At 42.0% G+C, this 25,171-nt stretch overlaps 1 protein-coding gene across 1 annotated transcript in view; it reads left to right on the top strand.

The window, feature by feature from the left end:
- Positions 1-25,171, top strand: part of TTN (titin) — a 278,672-nt gene that overhangs the window by 212,809 nt on the left and 40,692 nt on the right. Inside the window, 23 exon segments of the mRNA XM_043577187.1 lie at positions 40-3,006; positions 3,532-3,852; positions 3,953-4,237; positions 4,326-4,625; positions 4,918-5,220; positions 5,459-5,734; positions 5,841-6,140; positions 6,230-6,532; positions 6,703-7,002; positions 7,704-7,991; positions 8,376-8,672; positions 8,762-9,064; positions 9,163-9,468; positions 10,529-10,816; positions 10,908-11,198; positions 11,289-11,576; positions 11,737-12,324; positions 12,415-12,519; positions 12,980-13,177; positions 13,279-13,575; positions 13,665-14,252; positions 14,344-14,646; positions 14,759-25,171. Coding sequence (XP_043433122.1) covers positions 40-3,006; positions 3,532-3,852; positions 3,953-4,237; positions 4,326-4,625; positions 4,918-5,220; positions 5,459-5,734; positions 5,841-6,140; positions 6,230-6,532; positions 6,703-7,002; positions 7,704-7,991; positions 8,376-8,672; positions 8,762-9,064; positions 9,163-9,468; positions 10,529-10,816; positions 10,908-11,198; positions 11,289-11,576; positions 11,737-12,324; positions 12,415-12,519; positions 12,980-13,177; positions 13,279-13,575; positions 13,665-14,252; positions 14,344-14,646; positions 14,759-25,171 — 19,908 coding nt within the window.

Below are 25,171 nucleotides of genomic sequence, written 5' to 3'. Positions count from 1 at the left end.
TGAAAATCAAAATCTAATTTTCTCATGTTTACTTTTCAGTACCTCCATCTGTGGAGCTGGATGTGAAGTTAATTGAAGGTCTCGTGGTAAAAGCTGGAACTACAGTCAGATTCCCTGCTATTATAAGAGGTGTACCCATTCCCACTGCAAAGTGGACAACGGACGGGAGTGAGATTAAAACAGATGAACACTACACAGTTGAAACTGACAGCTTCTCGTCAGTACTTACCATTAAGAACTGCTTAAGGAGAGACACTGGGGAATATCAAATCACAGTTTCCAATGCAGCTGGCAGCAAAACAGTAGCTGCACATCTTACTGTTCTTGATGTGCCTGGTCCACCAACAGGTCCTATTAATATTCTGGATGTTACTCCTGAACATATGACTATCTCATGGCAGCCACCTAAGGATGATGGAGGAAGCCCCGTGATAAATTATATTGTTGAGAAACAAGATACAAGGAAAGACACATGGGGTGTTGTTTCATCAGGAAGCAGTAAGACAAAGCTGAAAATCCCACATCTGCAAAAGGGCTGTGAATATATTTTCCGAGTCAGAGCAGAGAATAAGATGGGTGTTGGTCCTCCCCTTGACTCCACACCTACTGTTGCTAAACATAAGTTTAGTCCTCCATCTCCTCCTGGTAAACCAGTGGTTACTGACATTACTGAAAGTGGTGCAATGGTGTCTTGGACTCTGCCAAAATCTGACGGTGGCAGTCCAATAACCGGTTACTATGTGGAACGTCGAGAAATAACTGGCAAATGGGTGAGAGTCAACAAAACACCTATAGCTGACCTGAAGTTTAGAGTGTCTGGACTCTATGAGGGAAATACCTATGAGTTTAGAGTTTTTGCTGAAAATCTTGCAGGACTAAGCAATCCGTCCCCAAGTTCTGACCCAATAAAAGCTTGCCGGCCCATCAAACCACCTGGACCACCTATTAATCCTAAACTGAAAGACAAGACCAAAGAAACAGCTGAGTTGGTGTGGACAAAGCCCCTCAGTGATGGTGGTAGTCCCATTCTAGGCTATGTAGTAGAATGTCAGAAAGCTGGTACAACACAGTGGACCAGGATTAATAAAGATGAGCTCATTAGGCAATGTGCCTTTAGGGTACCTGGACTAATTGAAGGAAATGAGTACAGATTCCGTATAAAGGCAGCTAATATTGTGGGAGAGGGAGAGCCAAGAGAACTAGCAGAATCTGTGATTGCAAAAGACATCCTTAATCCTCCAGAAGTAGAACTTGATGTTACCTGTCGTGATATTATTACCGTTAGAGTGGGCCAAACTATTCGCATTCTTGCTCGAGTCAGAGGCAGACCTGATCCAGACATAACTTGGTCCAAGGAAGGCAAAGTATTGGTCCGAGAAAAGCGGGTTGACATAATTCACGATCTACCTCGTGTTGAGTTACAAATTAAAGAAGCTGTTAGAGCTGATCATGGCAAGTATATCATCTCAGCTAAGAATAGCAGCGGGCATGCCCAAGGTTCTGCCATCGTTAATGTTCTTGACAGACCTGGGCCTTGCCAGAATTTAAAGGTTAGCAATGTAAGCAAAGAGAACTGTACACTTTCTTGGGAAAACCCACTAGATAATGGTGGCTCAGAAATAACAAATTTCATAGTGGAATATCGGAAACCAAACCAGAAAGGCTGGTCAATTGTTGCTTCAGATGTCACTAAGCGATTAATTAAGGCCAACCTTTTAGCAAACAATGAATACTATTTCCGAGTTTGTGCAGAGAATAAAGTAGGTGTTGGACCAACCATTGAAACCAAAACTCCAATTCTGGCTATTAACCCTATTGATAGACCAGGTGAGCCTGAAAACCTTCACATTGCAGATAAAGGAAAGACATTTGTCTATCTCAAGTGGCGGCGGCCTGATTATGATGGTGGCAGCCCGAATCTATCCTATCATGTTGAGAGGAGGCTGAAGGGCTCTGATGACTGGGAAAGAGTGCATAAAGGAAGCATTAAAGAAACCCAATACATGGTTGATAAATGTGTTGAGAACCAGATTTATGAGTTCAGAGTACAAACAAAGAATGAAGGTGGAGAAAGTGACTGGGTAAAGACAGAGGAAGTTGTTGTGAAGGAAGACTTACAGAAACCAGTGCTTGATCTGAAATTGAGTGGTGTGCTAACAGTCAAAGCAGGGGAAACCATTAGACTTGAAGCAGGTGTGAGAGGCAAACCATTCCCAGAAGTTTTATGGACCAAGGACAAAGATGCTACAGACTTAACAAGATCACCAAGGGTCAAAATTGATACAAGTGCCGATTCATCCAAATTTTCTCTTTCTAAAGCAAGGCGAAGTGATGGTGGGAAATACGTAGTTACAGCAACTAACACAGCTGGCAGTTTTGTGGCCTATGCCACCGTCAATGTTTTAGATAAGCCTGGTCCTGTAAGAAATCTGAAAATTGCTGATGTGTCCAGTGATCGGTGTACTATTCACTGGGATCCACCAGAGGATGATGGTGGCTGTGAAATCCAAAATTACATTCTAGAAAAATGCGAGAGCAAGCGAATGGTTTGGTCTACCTATTCTGCTAATGTCTTAACACCCGGTATGACAGTAACACGTCTCATAGAAGGAAATGAATATATTTTCAGAGTCCGTGCAGAAAATAAAATAGGCACAGGGCCTCCAACAGAAAGTAAACCAGTCATTGCAAAAACCAAATATGATAGACCTGGTCGCCCAGATCCCCCAGAAGTCACCAAAGTAAGCAAAGAAGAGATGACTGTGGTCTGGAATCCACCTGAATACGATGGTGGAAAATCCATCACAGGATACTTTTTGGAGAAAAAGGAAAGACATTCAGCACGATGGGTCCCTGTTAACAAGAGTGCAATCCCCGAAAGACGTCTCAAAGTACAGAATCTCCTCCCAGGACATGAATATCAATTCCGTGTCAAGGCAGAAAATGAAATTGGAATTGGAGAACCAAGCTTGCCCTCAAGGCCAGTGGTGGCAAAAGACCCCATAGGTATGATGTTCTTGCTTTTTCTGATATTACACAAATTTTTTTTAATGTTCATAATTTTTGAGAGGGGGTGGATGGTGGAGGAGAGAGAGAGTGTGTATGCAGGTGGGGTAGGGGCGGAGAGAGAGAGGGAGACAGAGGATCCAAAGCAGGCTCTGTGCTGACAGCAGAGAGCCCGATGTGGGGCTCAAACTCAGGAACCACAAGATCATGACCTGAGCTGAATCAGACGCTTAATCAGCTGAGCCACCCAGGTGCCCCTATGCCAGTTCTTAATCTCAAGCACAGAGCTGTTAGATAAATAAATTAAATCCATGACATCCAAACTTCATTTTAGCCAGTATTTTTCCAAATCACCTAACATGTACAAACAATGGTAGATTCTAATTTTATGAAGGAAAAAGAGGACTCCATGTCTCCTTCATCTTTGACGAACTGAGAATGGACTGTAGAAAATGACACATTAGAGCGGTATCACTCGTAGTCATTAACAATGTGTGAATTCATTGTTATGCAATTTATTTTCAGAGCCACCTGGTCCACCAACCAACCTCAAAGTGGTTGATACAACAAGAAACTCCATAACTCTTGGGTGGGGAAAGCCAGTATATGATGGTGGCGCACCGATAATTGGATATGTTGTGGAAATGAGACCAAAAAGAGAAGACATGTCACCTGACGAAGGCTGGAAAAGGTGCAATGCTGCGGCACAACTTGTTCGCAGGGAGTTCACTGTCACCAGCTTGGATGAAAACCAGGAATATGAGTTCAGGGTGTGCGCCCAAAACCAAGCTGGCATTGGGCGCCCTGCAGAACTGAAGGATGCTATTAAACCTAAAGAAATCCTGGGTGAGGCCCTATTTTATCATGTGACTCATCCTTTCTGCGCTTCTCACATAATTTCCCCACATTCTGAAAAGTCAGCTAATGGCTTTCATGTCATTTGCAGAACCTCCGGAGATTGATTTGGATGCCAGCATGAGAAAACTGGTCACAGTGAGAGCAGGGTGCCCTATTCGACTCTTTGCCATAGTGAGAGGACGACCAGCCCCTAAAGTCACTTGGCGGAGAGTGGGTATTGATAACGTGGTCAGAAAAGGACAAGTCGATCTGGTTGACACTATGGCTTTCCTTGTCATTCCCAATTCTACCCGTGATGACTCGGGAAAATATTCCTTGACGCTTGTGAACCCAGCAGGAGAAAAGGCCGTGTTTGTGAATGTCAGAGTATTAGGTGGGTTACTGACAAGCTCCTTCTTCCCTTTCAGAGTAAGTAGAAGCCTGAGGAGACACAGTGTATCTGAATTTGTGGTTTGTTACAGATACTCCTGGACCTGTGTCTGATTTAAAAGTTTCAGATGTCACGAAAACATCATGCCACATTTCCTGGGCCCCTCCTGAGAATGATGGTGGGAGCCAAGTGACACATTATATTGTGGAGAAACGTGAGGCAGATAGAAAGACGTGGTCAACAGTCACCCCAGAAGTTAAGAAAACAAGCTTCCAAGTCACCAATCTTGTCCCTGGCAATGAGTACTTCTTCAGAGTAACTGCTGTCAATGAGTACGGCCCCGGTGTGCCTGCAGACGTCCCCAAACCAGTGCTAGCATCAGATCCTCTAAGTAAGTAATTTCTTTTTGCCTCCTTTTAGCTCTGGTCTCCTACTTTAGCAAGGTTGAGGTCCCAAACACTGAAAGGGCTTTCATTTGTAGAAACTCAAACAGTACAAACAACTATCTAATTCATTAAAGACATTTTTAATCTGCCCCATCTTATAGTATTCACTTTCAACATACTGAGCTATAGTTCCCGTATGCTGCAAAGCAAGTGGCATACTCAAACATGTATAGGTGGTAACACGGGGATTTGATTAGGCTACCTGGACAGTTTTTCTAAATCGCACTTCTCTTCCAGGTGAGCCTGATCCCCCAAGGAAACTAGAAGTTACTGAAATGACGAAGAACAGTGCTACATTAGCCTGGCTACCTCCCCTGCGTGATGGAGGTGCTAAAATTGATGGCTACATCATTAGTTACAGGGAAGAGGAGCAGCCTGCAGATCGCTGGACAGAGTACTCAGTGGTAAAAGATCTCAGCCTTGTTGTCACTGGCCTAAAGGAAGGAAAGAAGTATAAATTTAGAGTAGTGGCCAGAAATGCTGTTGGAGTCAGTTTGCCAAGAGAAGCTGAAGGAGTATATGAGGCCAAAGAACAGCTGTGTAAGTAGTCATTGTCTCATTTCATCATGTGACAAAAGTTGATTAGAATTTCCTTTGGACATCCAGACTTGTCCCTAATATTTTCTCGTCGATTCAATCTTATTCTTTTAAAAAAAATATTAGCTGTAATGCAGACATCAATTTGAACCCATTAATGGGTTCAAATACTAGTGTGGTCGCCCCACCAGAGGAAATTTAATCTCCCTGCAAGGTTAATGAATTTTTCTTCTACTTTTAGTGCCTCCAAAGATCCTTATGCCAGAGCAAATTACTATTAAAGCTGGGAAGAAACTCCGAGTTGAAGCCCATGTGTATGGAAAGCCTCATCCGATCTGTAAGTGGAAAAAAGGAGAAGATGAAGTCGTCACATCCAGCCACCTGGCAGTGCATAAAGCGGACAGTTCTTCCATCCTGATCATAAAAGATGTTACTAGGAAAGACAGTGGCTACTACAGCCTCACTGCAGAAAACAGTTCTGGGACAGACACTCAAAAAATCAAAGTTATCGTCATGGGTACGTCAAGCATTAGACAAATGGCTATCTGAATATGAAAATCGGCAACATTTTTTTCCTATCAAGTCCCTGTTCTTATACATTTCTTTCCTCTTGGTCTATGCAGATGCTCCGGGGCCCCCTCAGCCTCCGTTTGACATTACTGACATAGACGCTGATGCTTGCTCCCTCTCATGGCACATCCCTCTGGAGGATGGAGGCAGTAACATCACCAATTACATAGTGGAGAAATGTGATGTGAGCCGAGGTGATTGGGTGACAGCTCTAGCTTCGGTGACAAAAACTTCCTGCAGAGTTGGAAAACTGATCCCAGGCCAGGAGTATATTTTCCGGGTCCGTGCAGAAAATCGATTTGGCATTTCAGAGCCTCTGCCATCTCCAAAGATGCTGGCTAAGTTCCCATTTGGTATGTTTCTTTCAGGAAGAAAAAAATTGTTTTCTTTCTAGTCTCTTACCTAATATAAAAACTGACATTTCCCTTGTCTTCATCTCCAGATGTTCCTAGTGAACCAAAGAATGCACGAGTCACTAAAGTCAACAAAGACTGCATATTTGTGGCATGGGACAGACCAGACAGTGATGGAGGAAGTCCCATTACTGGTTATCTGATTGAGCGCAAAGAAAGAAACAGTTTGCTCTGGGTAAAAGCTAATGATACGCCTGTCCGGTCAACTGAATATCCTTGTGCTGGCCTTGTAGAAGGTCTTGAGTATTCATTCAGAATCTATGCACTAAACAAAGCTGGATCCAGTCCACCCAGCAAACCAACAGAATATGTAACTGCAAGAATGCCAGTTGGTGAGTAATTTTTTGTTAGTATTATGGGAATATATTTAAACTTGGAGTCTCTGAAGATTACTACTTCTATTCAGAAATATTCTCAACATTTCTGGGTGATAATGAGAAATACAGAAGTTTACAACTTCTGCAATTACGATAAACGCTGAGAATACCTCTTTTGGTTTTAGATCCTCCTGGAAAGCCTGAAGTTATTGATGTTTCCAAGAGTACTGTGTCCCTCATCTGGGCTCGTCCAAAGCATGATGGAGGCAGCAAAATTATTGGCTATTTTGTAGAAGCTTGCAAACTGCCTGGCGATAAGTGGGTACGGTGCAATACTACACCACACCAGATTCCCCAGGAAGAGTACACAGCCACTGGCTTAGAAGAGAATGCTCAGTATCAGTTTAGAGCAATTGCCAAGACCGCAGTGAACATTAGCCAGCCCTCTGAACCTTCTGATCCAGTGACCATCCAGGCAGAAAATGGTAAGATTCTGTTCAGTATTATATACGCAAAGGTGGAAAGTACTCGTAATGTATATTTCTCCTAATAAAAAACTAAATCTACATCATGAGGGAAAAAAACCCAAGTAAAATGATAGGTACTTTGTATACAGACAACTAAAAATTATGATTATGGAGAATCTTCATAGCATGTTAAACTCAAAAACCAGATACAAGGGGTGCCTGTGTGGCTCAGTCTGTTGAGCTTCCAATTTCGGCTCAGGTCATGATCTCGCAGTTTGTGGGTTCGAGCCCTGCATCGGGCTCTGTGCAGACAGCTTGGAGCCTGCTTCAGATTTCTGTGTCTCCCTCTCCCTCTGCCCCTCCCTGGCTTACACTCTGTCTCTGTCTCCCTCTCAAAAATAAACAAACATTAAAAAAAAATACAAAATTGTAAAGACCATATCATTTCAACCATCATAGGCACACAGGGACAAGGAAATGTCACCAAATGATAACAGTGAAAATTGAAAGATTTTGAAACCATGGAAGATACTCACTTATCTCTCTATATTTTCAGCATTATCAAACTTCTACATTAAACCTCTATTCTTCTATAATGAATATTACTTCTAAAAACCTCATCTTGAAAGAGACCGAGCATATGAATTTTCTACTTGTATTAATAAAAATGATATAATATACCTTTTCTTATATTAAATCCTTATCTTATTTCTTTCCAGTTCCTCCCAGGATAGACCTGAGCGTGGCTATGAAATCTTTGCTTACCGTGAAAGCCGGAACTAATGTTTGCCTGGATGCTACTGTTTTTGGTAAACCAATGCCAACAGTGTCTTGGAAGAAGGAAGGCACACTGCTGAAACCAGCAGAAGGCATAAAGATGGCCATGAAGCGGAACCACTGCACACTGGAGCTGTTCAGTGTGAACCGAAAAGACTCAGGAGACTATACCATTACTGCCGAAAATTCAAGTGGTTCCAAATCAGCCACCATTAAGCTTCAAGTGTTAGGTACCTAAGCGCTTATTTAGAATCTCATATTTTACTTTGATTAATGTGATATCATAGAATTTACAAAATAATATGTGAGAAAAGATACATATCCTGATGTATCTTTTATAACCAGAGAATTAGTCTCATCACAGGGCAATGGCATTTAGAGCTGAAAAGAGCATTAGAAGTCATATATTCCAGTTACGTATTTTACACATAAGGAAATTAAGATTTTGAAAAATTATGGACCTTCCAAGGTCATACAGGAAGTTAATGACAATATAAAGACCATCCAATCTCCAATCCAGGTCTCCAGACCTCCAATCTACTCATTCCCCATTTTACATGTTAGTGTAAAAGTAAGTGTTAGTAAGACTTCACTTGTCTTTCTTGTTCTTTCAGATAAGCCAGGTCCTCCAGCATCTGTTAAAATCAACAAAATGTATTCAGATCGCGCAATGCTTTCTTGGGAACCGCCTCTTGAAGATGGAGGCTCAGAAATCACCAACTATATTGTTGACAAACGTGAAACGAGCAGACCCAACTGGGCACAGGTCTCTGCCACAGTGCCCATCACTAGCTGCAGCGTGGAGAAACTTATAGAGGGCCATGAGTATCAGTTCCGAATTTGTGCAGAGAATAAATATGGAGTGGGCGATCCAATCTTCACTGAACCAGCAATTGCCAAAAACCCATACAGTAAGAACATTTTCTTTTAGTTTTTCATTTTACTTTTTAAACATTTACCTTTTAGACTGCCATATTAACTTTTCAATCAATCTCTGCAGATCCACCCGGGCACTGTGATCCTCCTGTTATTAGCAACATAACCAAAGATCACATGACAGTAAGCTGGAAACCACCAGCAGATGATGGTGGCTCACCCATCACTGGCTATTTGCTTGAAAAGAGAGAAACCCAGGCAGTTAACTGGACTAAGGTCAACAGAAAACCTGTAATAGAAAGAACAATAAAAGCAACAGGTCTCCAAGAAGGCACTGAATACGAGTTCCGAGTTACAGCTATAAATAAGGCTGGACCAGGCAAACCCAGTGATGCATCCAAAGCTGCTTATGCCCAGGACCCTCTGTGTAAGTTCTCATGAAAGAGTTCTGTATCTTAGGTTATAATCAGCACTGAACAACCAGGCATGAGGTTTTAATGAACATTTTCTATTATTTATCCTCAGATCCTCCTGGTCCACCAGCTTTTCCTAAAGTATATGATACAACCCGTAGCTCTGTGAGTCTATCTTGGGGCAAGCCAGCCTATGACGGTGGTAGCCCTATCATTGGTTACCTTGTTGAAGTAAAACGAGCTGACTCTGATAACTGGGTGAGGTGCAATTTACCACAGAAGCTACAGAAAACCCGCTTTGAGGTTACCGGCCTAATGGAGAACACAGAATATCAGTTCCGTGTGTATGCTGTTAATAAGATTGGATACAGTGACCCCAGTGATGTGCCAGACAAACACTGTCCCAAGGACATCTTAAGTAAGTATTACCGGGAGAAATACATAGAGTTTTTCTCATCAGTCATATTATAAAATGCAGTACAGAACTCCCTTATGTAGATTTGTTTTTAGAAGCATTTGAGTTGATATCTTTAGGACTACATCGTAGGAGAGGTGTGTTGGTACTTTATGGTATCATATACAGATCAAATGGAATGCAAGCTCATCTGTGGTTTTGAAAATCTTTTCATATTTATGTGAGAATTAATGTCTTGAAAAGAATATGGAATACAGGAATTTTATTCTGAAAATAGATTTTTTTAAATAAGTAGTGAGCTATTTATCATTCTAAAAGTTTTTTCTCTTCTAATCCACCTGTCTTCATAAGTATGTAATCATAGCCTCTCCATCCTAATTTTCCTTCTTACCATTTCTTCTATTCACTTATTCCCCATAACCACTTCTCCCTTTATTTTAAATTACTTGGTATTATACTTCACCCCCAATGTACTTTTCTTCCCATGATGAAATACAGAGTATACAGCAGAGAGCCTTCACTGAATATAGATGAGAAAAAACAAGAATGGAAGAGAGCCAATAATCAATTATCTACATTTAATATAGAGAGAGTCTGAGAATATGGAAGGTTCATGAGAAGAGAAAGTACAGGTTCTCCAGGAAAAACTTGATTTAGCCTACAGGATATTAGAATATAGAAAGATCAACAATAACTATAGAGTACTGAAATAGTTGATAAAAGTTTTGAGGATTTTTTAAAGACCAAGAAATCAGGGGCGCCTGGGTGGCTCAGTCAGTTAAGCGTCCGACTTTGGCTCAGGTCATGATCTCACGGTCCGTGAGTTCAAGCCCTGTGTCGGGCTCTGTGCTAACAGCTCAGAGCCTAGAGCCTTCTTCAGATTCTGTGTCTCCCTCTCTCTCTCTACCCCTCCCCCATTCGTGCTCTGTCTCTGTCTCAAAAATAAATAAACATTAAAAAAAAAAAGACCAAGAAATCAGTTGTGAGAAAGAAACATATTTTAGGAATGATAAGTCTAGTCCTTAGAAATACGTTTGACCATTAAATTATTAACTTTAAACAGTTCCACCTGAGGGAGAACTTGATGCGGATTTGAGAAAAACACTCATATTACGTGCTGGAGTTACAATGAGACTGTATGTACCAGTAAAAGGACGTCCACCTCCAAAGATAACTTGGTCTAAACCAAACGTCAATCTAAGAGAAAGGATTGGACTTGATATAAAGTCAACGGACTTTGACACTTTCTTGCGCTGTGAAAATGTGAACAAATATGATGCAGGAAAATATATCTTGACTCTGGAGAACAGCTGTGGTAAAAAGGAGTATACCATTGTAGTGAAAGTGCTTGGTAAGTCTGTTTGAAAAAAAAATCATACGCTAAAAATGTAGCTTATGTATTTTTTACATATTCCTTTCTTATATACCCACTTTTTATCCAGATACTCCTGGGCCACCTGTCAATGTGACTGTTAAGGAAATATCCAAAGATTCTGCCTATGTTACTTGGGATCCTCCCATTGTTGATGGTGGAAGTCCCATCATAAACTATGTGGTAGAAAAACGTGACGCGGAGAGGAAGTCCTGGTCAACAGTGACAACTGAGTGCTCAAAAACAAGCTTCAGAGTATCTAACTTGGAAGAAGGAAAATCCTACTTCTTCAGGGTGTTTGCTGAAAATGAGTATGGCATCGGTGATCCTGGTGAAACACGTGATGCCGTCAAAGCTTCCCGTAAGCATATGAGCGACTTCCCCATCATTTTGAGTGACCTCTTACCGTAGTTATCTGGGGCTTAGACTTATCATGTTTTCTTTGCTTTAGAAACCCCTGGACCAGTTGTGGACCTGAAAGTGAGGTCTGTAACTAAGTCATCTTGTAGCATAGGCTGGAAAAAGCCTCACAGTGATGGTGGAAGTCGAATTATCGGATATGTAGTGGATTTCCTGACTGAAGATAATAAGTGGCAACGTGTTATGAAATCATTAAGCTTACAATATTCTGCAAAAGATCTGAGTGAAGGGAAGGAATATACCTTCAGAGTGAGTGCTGAGAACGAAAATGGAGAAGGAACCCCAAGTGAAATCAGTGCTGTGGCAAAGGATGATGTTTGTAAGCCATGCATCTTCATTTTCCCTTTATTGTCATCAAATGTGCATGCTTGAGCCCTACTCACTGGCTTATATAAACACCCTTTACAAATTATAATGATCTGAAAAAATTAATTGCCTGGTCTGAAAAATAACAATAATTTATCTCTGCTGTTTTACAGTGGCTCCGGACCTTGACTTAAAGGATATACCTGACTTGTGCTACTTGGCAAAAGAAAACAGCAACTTCCGTCTTAAGATCCCCATAAAAGGCAAGCCGGTTCCATCTGTATCCTGGAAGAAAGGGGAAGATCCTCTAGCAACTGACACAAGAGTCAGTGTTGAGTCATCTGCCGTTAACACAACTCTTGTGGTATATGATTGCCAAAAATCTGATGCTGGAAAATATACAATCACACTAAAGAATGTTGCTGGCACCAAGGAAGGAACTCTCTCTATAAAAGTTGTTGGCAAGCCTGGCATCCCCACCGGGCCAATCAAATTTGATGAAGTCACAGCAGAAGCCATGACCTTAAAGTGGGGTCCTCCAAAAGATGACGGAGGTTCTGAAATCACCAACTATATCCTAGAGAAGAGAGATTCTGTAAACAACAAGTGGGTGACATGTGCCTCAGCTGTTCAGAAAACTACCTTTAGAGTAACCAGACTTCATGAGGGCATGGAATACACCTTCAGGGTCAGTGCCGAAAATAAATATGGTGTAGGAGAAGGCCTGAAATCAGAGCCAATTGTTGCTAAACATCCATTTGGTAAGTGTCTCAGAGTCAGAAAACACAAAGCAAAACATGTTTTTGAGGAAGTTCCGTATTGTAAATCTTGCATTATCTACTTTTTCCTAGATGTGCCTGATGCTCCCCCACCTCCCAATATTGTAGACGTCAGACATGATTCAGTATCTCTAACTTGGACTGACCCCAGGAAAACTGGTGGCTCTCCAATTACAGGTATTTAATTTGCTCTTATCCCACAGCTTGTACATTAATGTTGCTTCCACATCTTCCTCCCTGAAAACAAGCTGAATGTGTGTTCCTTATTTATAGCACTACCTGCGTATATAATAATGTTTTTCCTTTCAGTATATTATACATTCATACATTAAGCATTAATTAAGCTAATACTTGATTTCAATGAAAATCTCCTAATAGTTAACAAGAAAAGGCTTTCTTAGTGACATCTATTTTTGTAAGTTAGGATTTTTCAACAGAAGATGCAATAAATACACAGATTCTAAGAGAGAATAGCCCTATGCCCTAGGGTAATAAAATTGTAGATACTAGCAAGAATGACTATTTACTCCATATTATGTCCACAAATTAACCATTTGGGCAAAAACATATATTTAAAACACAGGTGACATTCGTATTTTCTACCTGAATTGACAAATTCACTTGGTCTTTTTTGTAGGATATCATATTGAGTTCAAGGAAAGGAACAGCCTTTTGTGGAAGAGAGCTAACAAGACTCCCATTAGGATGAGAGACTTCAAAGTGACTGGATTAACTGAAGGTCTTGAATATGAATTCCGAGTTATGGCAATCAACTTAGCGGGAGTAGGCAAGCCAAGCCTGCCATCAGAGCCAGTTGTGGCACTTGATCCAATTGGTAAGTCACTATACAAAGAAAAGTCTGTGTGTATTTTCTGCATGAAAACAAAACAAACAAAAAAACATCGGTATTTGACTGACTCTTTTGCTTTGTTTTAGATCCTCCTGGCAAACCTGAGGTTATTAATGTAACAAGGAATTCTGTGACCCTCATCTGGACTGAACCCAAATATGATGGTGGTCATAAGTTGACTGGCTATATAGTGGAGAAGCGGGATCTACCTTCCAAATCTTGGACAAAAGCCAACCATGTTAATGTCCCAGATTGTGCCTTTACCGTAACTGACCTTGTTGAAGGTGGGAAATATGAATTCAGAGTTAGAGCGAAGAATACAGCAGGTGCTATCAGTGCCCCATCAGAAAGTACAGGAACCATTATTTGCAAGGATGAATATGGTAGGTGTATTTTACCTTTTATACATATAAAAAATGGCAAATCAAGCTGCCTGCCTTTTTTGATTAAAATGTATTTTTTTTCTTTGCAGAGGCACCAACCATCGTCCTTGATCCCACAATAAAAGATGGGCTAACAATTAAAGCAGGAGACACCATTGTTTTGAGTGCCATTAGCATTCTTGGCAAACCCCTTCCAAAGTCAAGTTGGTCTAGGGCCGGAAAAGACATTAGACCATCAGATATCGTTCAGATATCTTCGACTCCAACATCTTCCATGCTTACTATCAAGTACGCCACTAGAAAAGATGCTGGTGAATATACCATTACTGCTACCAATCCTTTTGGCACAAAGGAAGAACATGTGAAGGTAACAGTCCTCGATGTACCTGGCCCCCCAGGTCCCATTGAAATCAGTAATGTTTCTGCTGAAAAAGCAACACTTACGTGGACACCTCCATTGGAAGATGGTGGCTCACCGATTAAGTCCTATGTTCTTGAAAAGAGAGAGACCAGCCGACTTTTGTGGACAGTGGTTGCTGAAGATATTCAGTCTTGCAGGCATGTGGCAACCAAACTTATCCAAGGAAATGAGTACCTCTTCCGGGTCTCAGCTGTAAACCAGTATGGGAAAGGAGAACCTGTACAGTCTGAACCTGTCAAAATGGTAGACAGATTTGGTATGTAGAGTGTATAAGACAACTGACCTGTTCACATTTGTAGCACAGTTTGTGAAATCATGGATTTCTCATAAATTTACTTCCTTTTCAGGTCCCCCTGGCCCTCCTGGAAAACCAGAGGTTTCAAATGTCACTAAAAACACTGCCACTGTCAGCTGGAAAAGACCAGCTGATGATGGTGGTAGTGAAATCACAGGATATCACATTGAAAGGAGAGAAAAGAAAGGCTTGCGATGGGTGAGAGCAACAAAGATGCCAGTTTCAGATCTCAGATGCAAAGTAACAGGACTGCAAGAAGGAAATACCTACGAATTCCGTGTCAGTGCAGAAAACAAAGCAGGAATTGGTCCACCTAGTGATGCTTCAAATCCTGTTCTAATGAAAGATGTAGCATGTTAGTATTTATTTTTTTCAACATCACTCATGTGGGAGTACCAATATTTCACAGAAGTTATCCAAAAGCTAAACTCTTAATATACATTTTTGTGTCTTTGTTTCTATTTCAGATCCCCCAGGCCCACCTTCAAATCCACACATCACTGATACTACCAAGAAATCTGCTTCTTTGGCCTGGGGCAAGCCTCATTATGATGGAGGACTTGAAATCACTGGTTATGTTGTAGAGCATCAAAAAGTAGGAGATGAGGCCTGGATAAAAGACACAACAGGAACTGCTCTCCGAATCACTCAATTTGTTGTCTCTGATCTTCAGACTAAAGAAAAATACAATTTTAGAATCAGAGCCATCAATGATGCAGGTATTGGGGAGCCAGCAGTGATTCCAGATGTTGAAATTGTAGAACGGGAAATGGCTCCTGATTTTGAACTAGATGCTGAGCTTCGAAGAACACTTGTTGTTAGAGCAGGACTCAGCATTAGAATATTCGTCCCAATTAAAGGTCGTCCTGCTCCTGAAGTGACATGGACCAAAGACGGTATCAACCTTAAAAACCGAGCTAACATTGAGAACACGGAATCATTTACTCTTTTGATTATACCAGAATGTAACAGATACGACACTGGTAAATTTGTCATGACCATTGAAAACCCTGCTGGGAAGAAAAGTGGCTTCGTTAATGTCAGAGTCTTGGATACCCCAGGACCTGTCCTTAACCTAAGGCCTACGGACATCACAAAGGACAGTGTCACCCTCCACTGGGACCTCCCTCTGATAGATGGGGGCTCACGTATAACAAACTATATTGTGGAAAAACGAGAAGCAACACGGAAATCTTACTCCACAGCCACCACTAAGTGCCATAAATGCACATATAAAGTTACTGGCTTGACTGAAGGATGTGAATACTTCTTCAGAGTGATGGCAGAAAATGAATATGGAATTGGTGAGCCAGCAGAAACAACAGAACCTGTAAAAGCCTCCGAAGCACCATCACCACCTGACAGTCTTAACATTATGGACATAACTAAGAGCACAGTCAGCCTAGCATGGCCTAAACCAAAGCATGACGGTGGCAGTAAGATCACTGGCTATGTGATTGAAGCCCAGAGAAAAGGCTCTGACCAATGGACCCATATCACAACTGTGAAAGGGTTAGAATGTGTTGTGAAGAATCTAACCGAAGGGGAAGAATACACCTTCCAAGTGATGGCAGTGAACAGTGCAGGAAGAAGTGCGCCTAGAGAAAGCAGACCTGTCATTGTTAAGGAGCAGACATCGCTTCCAGAATTGGACCTCCGTGGCATTTATCAGAAATTAGTCATTGCCAGAGCCGGTGACAACATCAAAGTTGAAATTCCAGTGCTTGGTCGACCAAAGCCCACAGTTACGTGGAAAAAAGGAGACCATATTCTTAAACAGACACAGAGAGTTAATGTTGAAAATACAGCAACTTCAACCATCTTAAATATCAATGAGTGTGTAAGAAGTGACAGTGGGCCCTATCCATTAACAGCAAGAAACATTGTAGGAGAGGTTGGTGATACCATCACCATTCAAGTCCATGATATCCCAGGGCCACCTACTGGACCAATCAAATTTGATGAAGTTTCATCTGATTTTGTAACCTTCTCTTGGGACCCACCTGAGAACGATGGAGGTGTACCAATAAGCAACTATATTGTAGAAATGCGACAGACTGACAGTACTACGTGGGTTGAGTTAGCCACCACCGTTATACGCACTACCTATAAAGCCACTCGCCTTACTACTGGAGTGGAATATCAATTCCGGGTAAAAGCTCAAAATAGATATGGGGTTGGACCACCAATCACCTCAGCATCTGTAGTTGCCAGCTATCCATTTAAGGTTCCTGGGCCTCCTGGGACCCCTCAGGTGACGGCGGTTACCAAGGATTCAATAACAATTAGCTGGCATGAACCTCTTACTGATGGTGGAAGCCCTATTTTAGGATATCACATTGAAAGAAAAGAACGAAACGGTATTCTCTGGCAGACTGTGAGCAAAGCATTAGTACCAGGCAACATTTTCAAATCAAGTGGACTTACAGATGGTATTGCTTATGAATTCCGAGTGATCGCAGAAAACATGGCAGGCAAAAGCAAGCCAAGCAAGCCATCTGAACCCATGCTTGCTTTAGATCCCATTGACCCACCTGGGAAACCAGTTCCTCTAAATATTACTAGACACACAGTGACACTTAAATGGGCTAAGCCTGAATATACTGGAGGCTTTAAAATTACTAGTTATATAGTTGAAAAGAGAGACCTTCCCAATGGACGGTGGCTGAAAGCCAACTTCAGCAACATTTTGGAGAATGAATTTACAGTCAGCGGCCTAACAGAAGATGCTGCCTATGAATTCCGTGTCATTGCTAAAAATGCTGCTGGTGCTATTAGTCCACCATCTGAGCCATCAGATGCTATCACGTGCAGGGATGATGTGGAAGCACCAAGGATAATGGTGGATGTTAAATTTAAAGACACAGTTATATTAAAAGCAGGTGAAACATTCAAGCTAGAAGCTGATGTCTCAGGTCGCCCACCTCCAACAATGGAATGGACCAAAGATGGAAAGGAGCTTGAAGGCACAGCAAAGTTAGAAATAAGAATTGCGGATTTCTCAACTAATCTGGTAAACAAGGATTCATCAAGAAGAGACAGTGGTGCCTATACCCTTACAGCAACTAATCCTGGTGGTTTTGCTAAGCATATTTTCAATGTCAAAGTTCTTGATAGACCAGGCCCACCTGAAAGACCTTTAACTGTATCCGAAGTGACATCAGAAAAATGTGTGTTGTCATGGCTGCCTCCACTGGATGATGGAGGTGCCAAAATTGATCATTACATAGTTCAGAAACGTGAAACCAGCAGATTGGCATGGACAAATGTAGCCTCCGAAGTCCAAGTGACCAAACTAAAGGTCACTAAACTTTTGAAAGGCAATGAATACATATTCCGCGTCATGGCTGTAAATAAATATGGAGTAGGAGAACCACTGGAATCAGAGCCTGTGCTTGCAGTAAACCCTTATGGACCCCCTGATCCACCCAAAAACCCTGAAGTTACAGCTATTACTAAAGATTCAATGGTTGTCTGCTGGGGACATCCTGACTCTGATGGTGGAAGTGAAATCATCAATTATATTGTAGAACGACATGATAAAGCTGGGCAACGCTGGGTTAAATGCAACAAAAAAACTCTTACAGATTTAAGATATAAAGTGTCTGGACTGACAGAAGGACACGAATATGAATTCAGGATCATGGCTGAAAATGCTGCTGGAATTAGTGCACCAAGTCCTGCCAGTCCATTTTATAAAGCTTGTGATGCTGTGTTTAAGCCCGGCCCACCAGGTAACCCACGTGTTCTAGATACAAGCAGATCATCCATTTCAATTGCTTGGAATAAACCAATCTACGATGGTGGCTCAGAAATCACTGGGTATATTGTTGAGATTGCCCTGCCAGAGGAAGATGAATGGCAGATTGTCACTCCACCAGCTGGGCTCAAGGCAACTTCTTACACCATCACCAACCTCAAAGAGAATCAGGAATATAAAATCCGAATCTATGCCATGAATTCTGAAGGAATGGGAGAACCTGCACTTGTTCCTGGAACTCCAAAGGCTGAAGATAGGATGCTACCTCCAGAGATTGAGCTGGATGCTGACCTGCGCAAAGTTGTTACGATAAGGGCTTGTTGTACCCTGAGACTTTTTGTTCCAATCAAAGGAAGGCCTGCACCTGAGGTGAAGTGGACCCGGGAACATGGAGAATCTTTAGATAAAGCTAGCATTGAATCCACAAGCTCTTACACCCTGCTCATTGTTGGAAATGTAAACAGATTTGACAGTGGCAAATACATACTAACTATAGAAAACAGCTCAGGCAGCAAGTCTGCATTTGTCAATGTTAGAGTACTAGATACACCAGGCCCTCCACAGGATCTTAAGGTAAAGGAGGTCACTAAGACATCTGTCACATTGACATGGGAGCCTCCCCTCCTTGATGGTGGTTCAAAAATAAAGAACTATATTGTTGAAAAGAGGGAATCAACAAGAAAAGCATATTCAACTGTTGCAACAAATTGCCACAAGACTTCCTGGAAGGTAGACCAGCTTCAAGAAGGGTGTAGTTACTATTTCAGGGTTCTTGCTGAAAATGAATATGGCATCGGGCTGCCTGCTGAAACTGCAGAATCTGTGAAAGCATCAGAACGACCCCTTCCTCCAGGAAAAATAACTTTGATGGATGTCACCAGAAATAGCGTGTCACTCTCTTGGGAAAAACCAGAGCATGATGGAGGCAGCCGAATTCTAGGCTACATTGTTGAGATGCAGAGCAAAGGTAGTGACAAATGGGCCACATGTGCCACAGTCAAAGTCACCGAAGCCACTATAACTGGATTAATTCAGGGTGAAGAATACTCTTTCCGTGTTTCAGCTCAGAATGAAAAGGGTATCAGTGATCCTAGACAACTGAGTGTGCCAGTGATTGCCAAAGATCTTGTCATCCCACCGGCCTTCAAACTCCTGTTCAATACTTTCACTGTACTGGCAGGTGAAGACCTAAAAGTTGATGTTCCATTCATTGGACGCCCTACACCTGCTGTTACGTGGCACAAAGATGATGTACCACTGAAGCAGACAACTAGAGTAAATGCAGAGAGCACGGAAAATAATTCACTACTGACAATAAAGGAAGCCTGCCGAGAAGATGTTGGACATTACACAGTTAAATTGACAAACTCGGCTGGTGAAGCTACTGAAACCCTTAATATTATTGTTCTTGACAAACCAGGGCCTCCAACTGGACCAGTTAAAATGGATGAAGTGACAGCTGATAGTATTACTCTTTCCTGGGGCCCACCTAAGTATGATGGTGGGAGTTCTATCAATAATTACATTGTAGAAAAACGGGACACTTCCACAACCACCTGGCAAATTGTGTCAGCTACTGTTGCAAGGACAACAATAAAGGCTTGCAGATTAAAGACTGGATGTGAATATCAGTTTAGGATTGCAGCTGAAAACAGATATGGAAAGAGTACCTACCTCAATTCAGAGCCTGTTGTAGCCCAGTATCCATTCAAAGTTCCTGGTCCACCAGGCACACCATTTGTAACACTCTCCTCCAAGGACAGCATGGAAGTACAATGGAATGAGCCAGTCAGTGATGGAGGTAGCAAAGTCATCGGCTATCATCTAGAACGCAAGGAAAGAAATAGTATCCTCTGGGTGAAGTTGAATAAAACACCTATTCCTCAAACCAAGTTTAAAACAACTGGCCTCGATGAAGGCATTGAATATGAATTTAGAGTCTCCGCAGAGAACATCGTGGGCATCGGCAAGCCAAGCAAGGTGTCAGAATGCTATGTAGCTCGTGACCCATGCGACCCACCAGGACGGCCAGAGGCAATTATTGTCACGCGAAATTCTGTGACTCTCCAGTGGAAGAAACCCACTTATGATGGTGGAAGCAAGATCACTGGTTATATTGTTGAGAAGAAGGAATTGCCTGAGGGTCGTTGGATGAAGGCCAGTTTTACAAATGTCATTGACACTCAGTTTGAAGTAACCGGCCTAGTTGAAGATCACAGATATGAGTTCCGGGTCATAGCTCGAAATGCTGCAGGAGTGCTCAGTGAGCCTTCAGAGAGCACAGGAGCAATAACAGCAAGGGATGAGGTAGAGCCACCACGGATAAGTATGGATCCAAAATACAAAGACACGATTGTGGTTCATGCTGGCGAGTCATTCAGGGTTGATGCAGATATTTATGGCAAACCGATACCAACCATTCAGTGGGTAAAAGGCGATCAGGAGCTTTCAGATACAGCCCGATTAGAAATAAAGAGCACGGACTTTGCCACCAGTCTCAGCGTAAAGGACGCAGTACGCGTTGACAGTGGAAATTATATACTAAAGGCCAAAAATGTCGCAGGGGAGAGATCAGTTACTGTAAACGTCAAAGTTCTTGATAGACCAGGGCCACCTGAAGGACCTGTTGTTGTATCAGGAGTGACAGCAGAAAAATGCACACTAGCTTGGAAACCCCCGCTACAGGATGGTGGGAGTGACATCATAAATTATATTGTGGAAAGGAGAGAAACCAGCCGCTTAGTTTGGACCCTGGTTGATGCCAATGTGCAAACTCTCAGCCATAAGGTTACTAAGCTTCTTGAAGGCAACGAATATGTTTTCCGTATAATGGCTGTAAACAAATACGGTGTTGGTGAACCTCTTGAATCTGAACCAGTAATTGCCAAGAATCCGTTTGTAGTGCCAGACGCGCCAAAGGCCCCAGAAATCACAACAGTGACCAAGGACTCAATGACTGTTGTATGGGAAAGACCAGCATCTGATGGTGGCAGTGAGATTCTTGGATATGTTCTTGAAAAACGGGATAAGGAGGGCATTAGATGGACAAGGTGCCACAAACGCCTGATTGGAGAATTGCGCCTGAGAGTAACTGGACTCATAGAAAATCACGATTATGAATTCAGAGTCTCAGCTGAGAATGCTGCTGGACTTAGTGAGCCAAGCCCACCTTCTGCTTACCAAAAGGCTTGTGATCCTATTTATAAACCAGGACCTCCAAACAATCCCAAAGTTGTGGATGTTACCAGATCTTCTGTCTTCCTTTCTTGGAGCAAACCAATATATGATGGTGGCTGTGAAATCCAAGGATACATTGTTGAAAAATGTGATGTGAGTGTTGGTGAATGGACAATGTGCACTCCACCAACTGGAATCAATAAAACAAATATAGAAGTAGAAAAGCTGTTGGAAAAGCATGAATACAACTTCCGTATCTGTGCTATTAATAAAGCTGGAGTTGGAGAACATGCTGATGTCCCTGGACCTGTTATAGTTGAAGAAAAATTGGAAGCCCCAGACATTGAGCTTGACCTAGAACTAAGGAAAATTATAAATATAAGGGCAGGTGGCTCCTTAAGGCTATTTGTTCCTATTAAAGGTCGTCCCACACCAGAAGTTAAATGGGGGAAGATGGATGGTGAAATCCGAGATGCAGCTATAATTGATGTCACTAGCAGTTTCACCTCTCTTGTTCTTGACAACGTCAACCGATACGATAGTGGAAAATATACTCTCACGTTAGAAAACAGCAGTGGAACAAAGTCTGCCTTTGTTACTGTGAGAGTCCTGGATACACCAAGTCCACCTGTTAATCTGAAAGTCACAGAAATCACTAAAGACTCAGTATCTATTACCTGGGAACCTCCTCTTTTGGATGGAGGATCCAAAATTAAAAATTACATTGTTGAGAAACGTGAAGCCACAAGAAAATCATATGCTGCAGTTGTAACAAATTGCCATAAGAATTCTTGGAAGATTGATCAACTCCAAGAAGGATGCAGTTACTACTTTAGAGTCACAGCTGAGAACGAGTATGGTATTGGCCTTCCTGCCCACACTACTGATCCAATTAAGGTTGCAGAAGTCCCACAACCTCCAGGAAAAATAACTGTGGATGATGTCACCAGAAACAGTGTTTCTTTGAGTTGGACAAAGCCTGAACATGATGGTGGCAGCAAAATCATTCAGTATATTGTGGAAATGCAAGCTAAACACAGTGAGAAATGGTCAGAGTGTGCTCGTGTCAAGTCCCTTGAAGCAGTAATTACTAACCTAACTCAGGGAGAAGAATATCTCTTTAGAGTCGTTGCTGTAAATGAAAAGGGAAGAAGTGATCCTAGGTCCCTTGCAGTTCCAATAGTTGCCAAAGATCTGGTCATTGAGCCAGATGTAAGACCTGCATTCAACAATTACAGTGTACAGGTTGGCCAAGACTTGAAAATAGAAGTGCCAATTGCTGGACGTCCTAAGCCAACCATTACCTGGACTAAAGATGATCTTCCACTGAAGCAGACTACAAGAGTCAATGTCACGGACTCACCTGACCTCACTATACTCAGTATTAAAGAAACTCATAAGGATGATGGTGGACATTATGGAATCACAGTTGCTAATGTTGTGGGTCAGAAAACAGCATCCATTGAAATTACAACTCTAGATAAACCTGATCCTCCAAAAGGACCTGTTAAATTTGATGAAGTCGGTGCTGAAAGTATTACACTATCTTGGAATCCCCCAGTATATACAGGGGGCTGCCAGATCACCAACTACATTGTTCAGAAAAGAGATACAACCACCACAGTATGGGATACAGTTTCTGCTACTGTTGCCAGAACCACACTCAAAGTGACCAAACTGAAAACTGGTACAGAATACCAATTCAGAATCTTTGCTGAAAACAGATATGGACAAAGCTTTGCCTTGGAGTCTGATCCAATTGTAGCTCAATATCCCTACAAAGAACCAGGCCCCCCGGGCACACCATTTGCCACAGCCATTTCCAAAGACTCCATGGTCATTCAGTGGCATGAACCAATCAATAATGGTGGGAGCCCAGTCATAGGTTACCACCTTGAGAGAAAGGAAAGAAATAGTATTTTATGGACAAAAGTCAACAAAACTATTATTCATGACACCCAGTTTAAAGCACTCAATCTGGAAGAAGGCATTGAATATGAATTCAGAGTTTATGCTGAAAATATTGTTGGAGTAGGCAAAGCAAGCAAGAATTCTGAATGCTATGTAGCCAGAGATCCCTGTGACCCACCAGGAACCCCAGAAGCAATAATGGTTAAAAGAAATGAAATCACTTTACAATGGACCAAACCTGCATATGATGGTGGAAGTATGATTACAGGTTACATTGTAGAGAAACGTGATTTGCCGGAGGGTCGCTGGATGAAAGCCAGCTTCACAAATGTCATTGAAACTCAATTTACTGTGTCAGGTCTTACTGAAGATCAAAGATATGAGTTCAGAGTTATTGCAAAGAATGCCGCTGGGGCAATAAGTAAACCTTCTGACAGTACTGGACCAATAACTGCCAAGGATGAGGTTGAACTCCCAAGAATTTCAATGGATCCAAAATTCAGAGACACGATTGTGGTAAATGCTGGAGAAACATTCAGGCTTGAGGCTGACGTCCATGGAAAGCCCCTACCTACCATTGAGTGGTTACGAGGAGATAAGGAAGTTGAAGAATCTGCCAGATGTGAAATAAAGAACACAGATTTCAAGGCTTTACTTATTATAAAGGATGCCATTAGAATTGATGGTGGACAGTATATTTTAAGAGCTTCCAATGTTGCAGGTTCTAAGTCATTCCCAGTAAATGTGAAAGTATTAGATAGACCAGGACCTCCAGAAGGACCAGTCCAGGTTACTGGGGTCACTTCTGAAAAATGCTCTTTAACATGGTCTCCACCACTTCAAGATGGTGGCAGTGACATTTCTCACTATGTTGTTGAAAAGAGAGAAACAAGTCGACTTGCCTGGACTGTTGTTGCTTCGGAAGTTGTGACCAATTCTCTGAAAGTTACCAAACTCCTAGAAGGGAATGAATATGTTTTCCGTATAATGGCTGTCAACAAATACGGTGTTGGAGAGCCTTTGGAATCTGCACCAGTACTAATGAAAAATCCATTTGTGCTTCCTGGACCACCGAAAAGCTTGGAAGTCACAAACATTGCCAAGGATTCCATGACCGTCTGTTGGAACCGTCCAGATAGTGATGGTGGAAGTGAGATTATTGGTTACATTGTAGAGAAAAGAGACAGAAGTGGCATTAGGTGGATAAAATGTAACAAACGCCGCATTACAGATTTGCGTCTAAGAGTAACGGGATTAACAGAAGATCATGAGTACGAATTCAGAGTCTCTGCAGAAAACGCTGCTGGAGTTGGAGAACCAAGTCCAGCTACAGTTTATTACAAGGCTTGCGATCCTGTGTTCAAACCTGGCCCACCCACAAATGCACACATTGTAGACACCACTAAAAATTCAATTACACTTGCCTGGGGTAAGCCCATCTATGATGGTGGCAGTGAGATCCTAGGATATGTAGTAGAAATCTGTAAAGCAGATGAAGAAGAATGGCAAATAGTTACTCCACAGACTGGCCTGAGAGTCACTCGATTTGAAATTGCAAAACTCATTGAGCACCAAGAGTATAAAATACGCGTCTGTGCCCTCAATAAAGTTGGTTTAGGTGAGGCCACATCAGTTCCTGGTACTGTGAAGCCAGAAGATAAACTTGAAGCACCTGAACTTGACCTTGACTCTGAATTAAGGAAAGGAATCGTTGTAAGAGCTGGTGGATCTGCCAGAATTCACATTCCATTCAAAGGTCGCCCAACACCCGAAATCACCTGGTCTCGAGAGGAAGGTGAATTCACAGATAAGGTCCAAATTGAAAAGGGAGTAAACTATACCCAACTATCAATAGATAACTGTGATAGAAATGATGCTGGAAAATACATTCTCAAGCTGGAAAACAGCAGCGGATCTAAATCTGCTTTTGTAACTGTGAAAGTTCTTGACACCCCAGGACCACCACAGAATTTGACAGTCAAAGAAGTGAAAAAAGATTCTGTCCTTCTGGTATGGGAACCACCCGTCATTG

This window comes from Prionailurus bengalensis, chromosome C1 (assembly GCF_016509475.1).
Source record: "Prionailurus bengalensis isolate Pbe53 chromosome C1, Fcat_Pben_1.1_paternal_pri, whole genome shotgun sequence".
Lineage (NCBI taxonomy): Eukaryota > Metazoa > Chordata > Mammalia > Carnivora > Felidae > Prionailurus > Prionailurus bengalensis.
The sequence above is the reverse complement of the archived record's forward strand: the minus strand, read 5'-3'. Positions and strand labels throughout refer to the sequence as shown.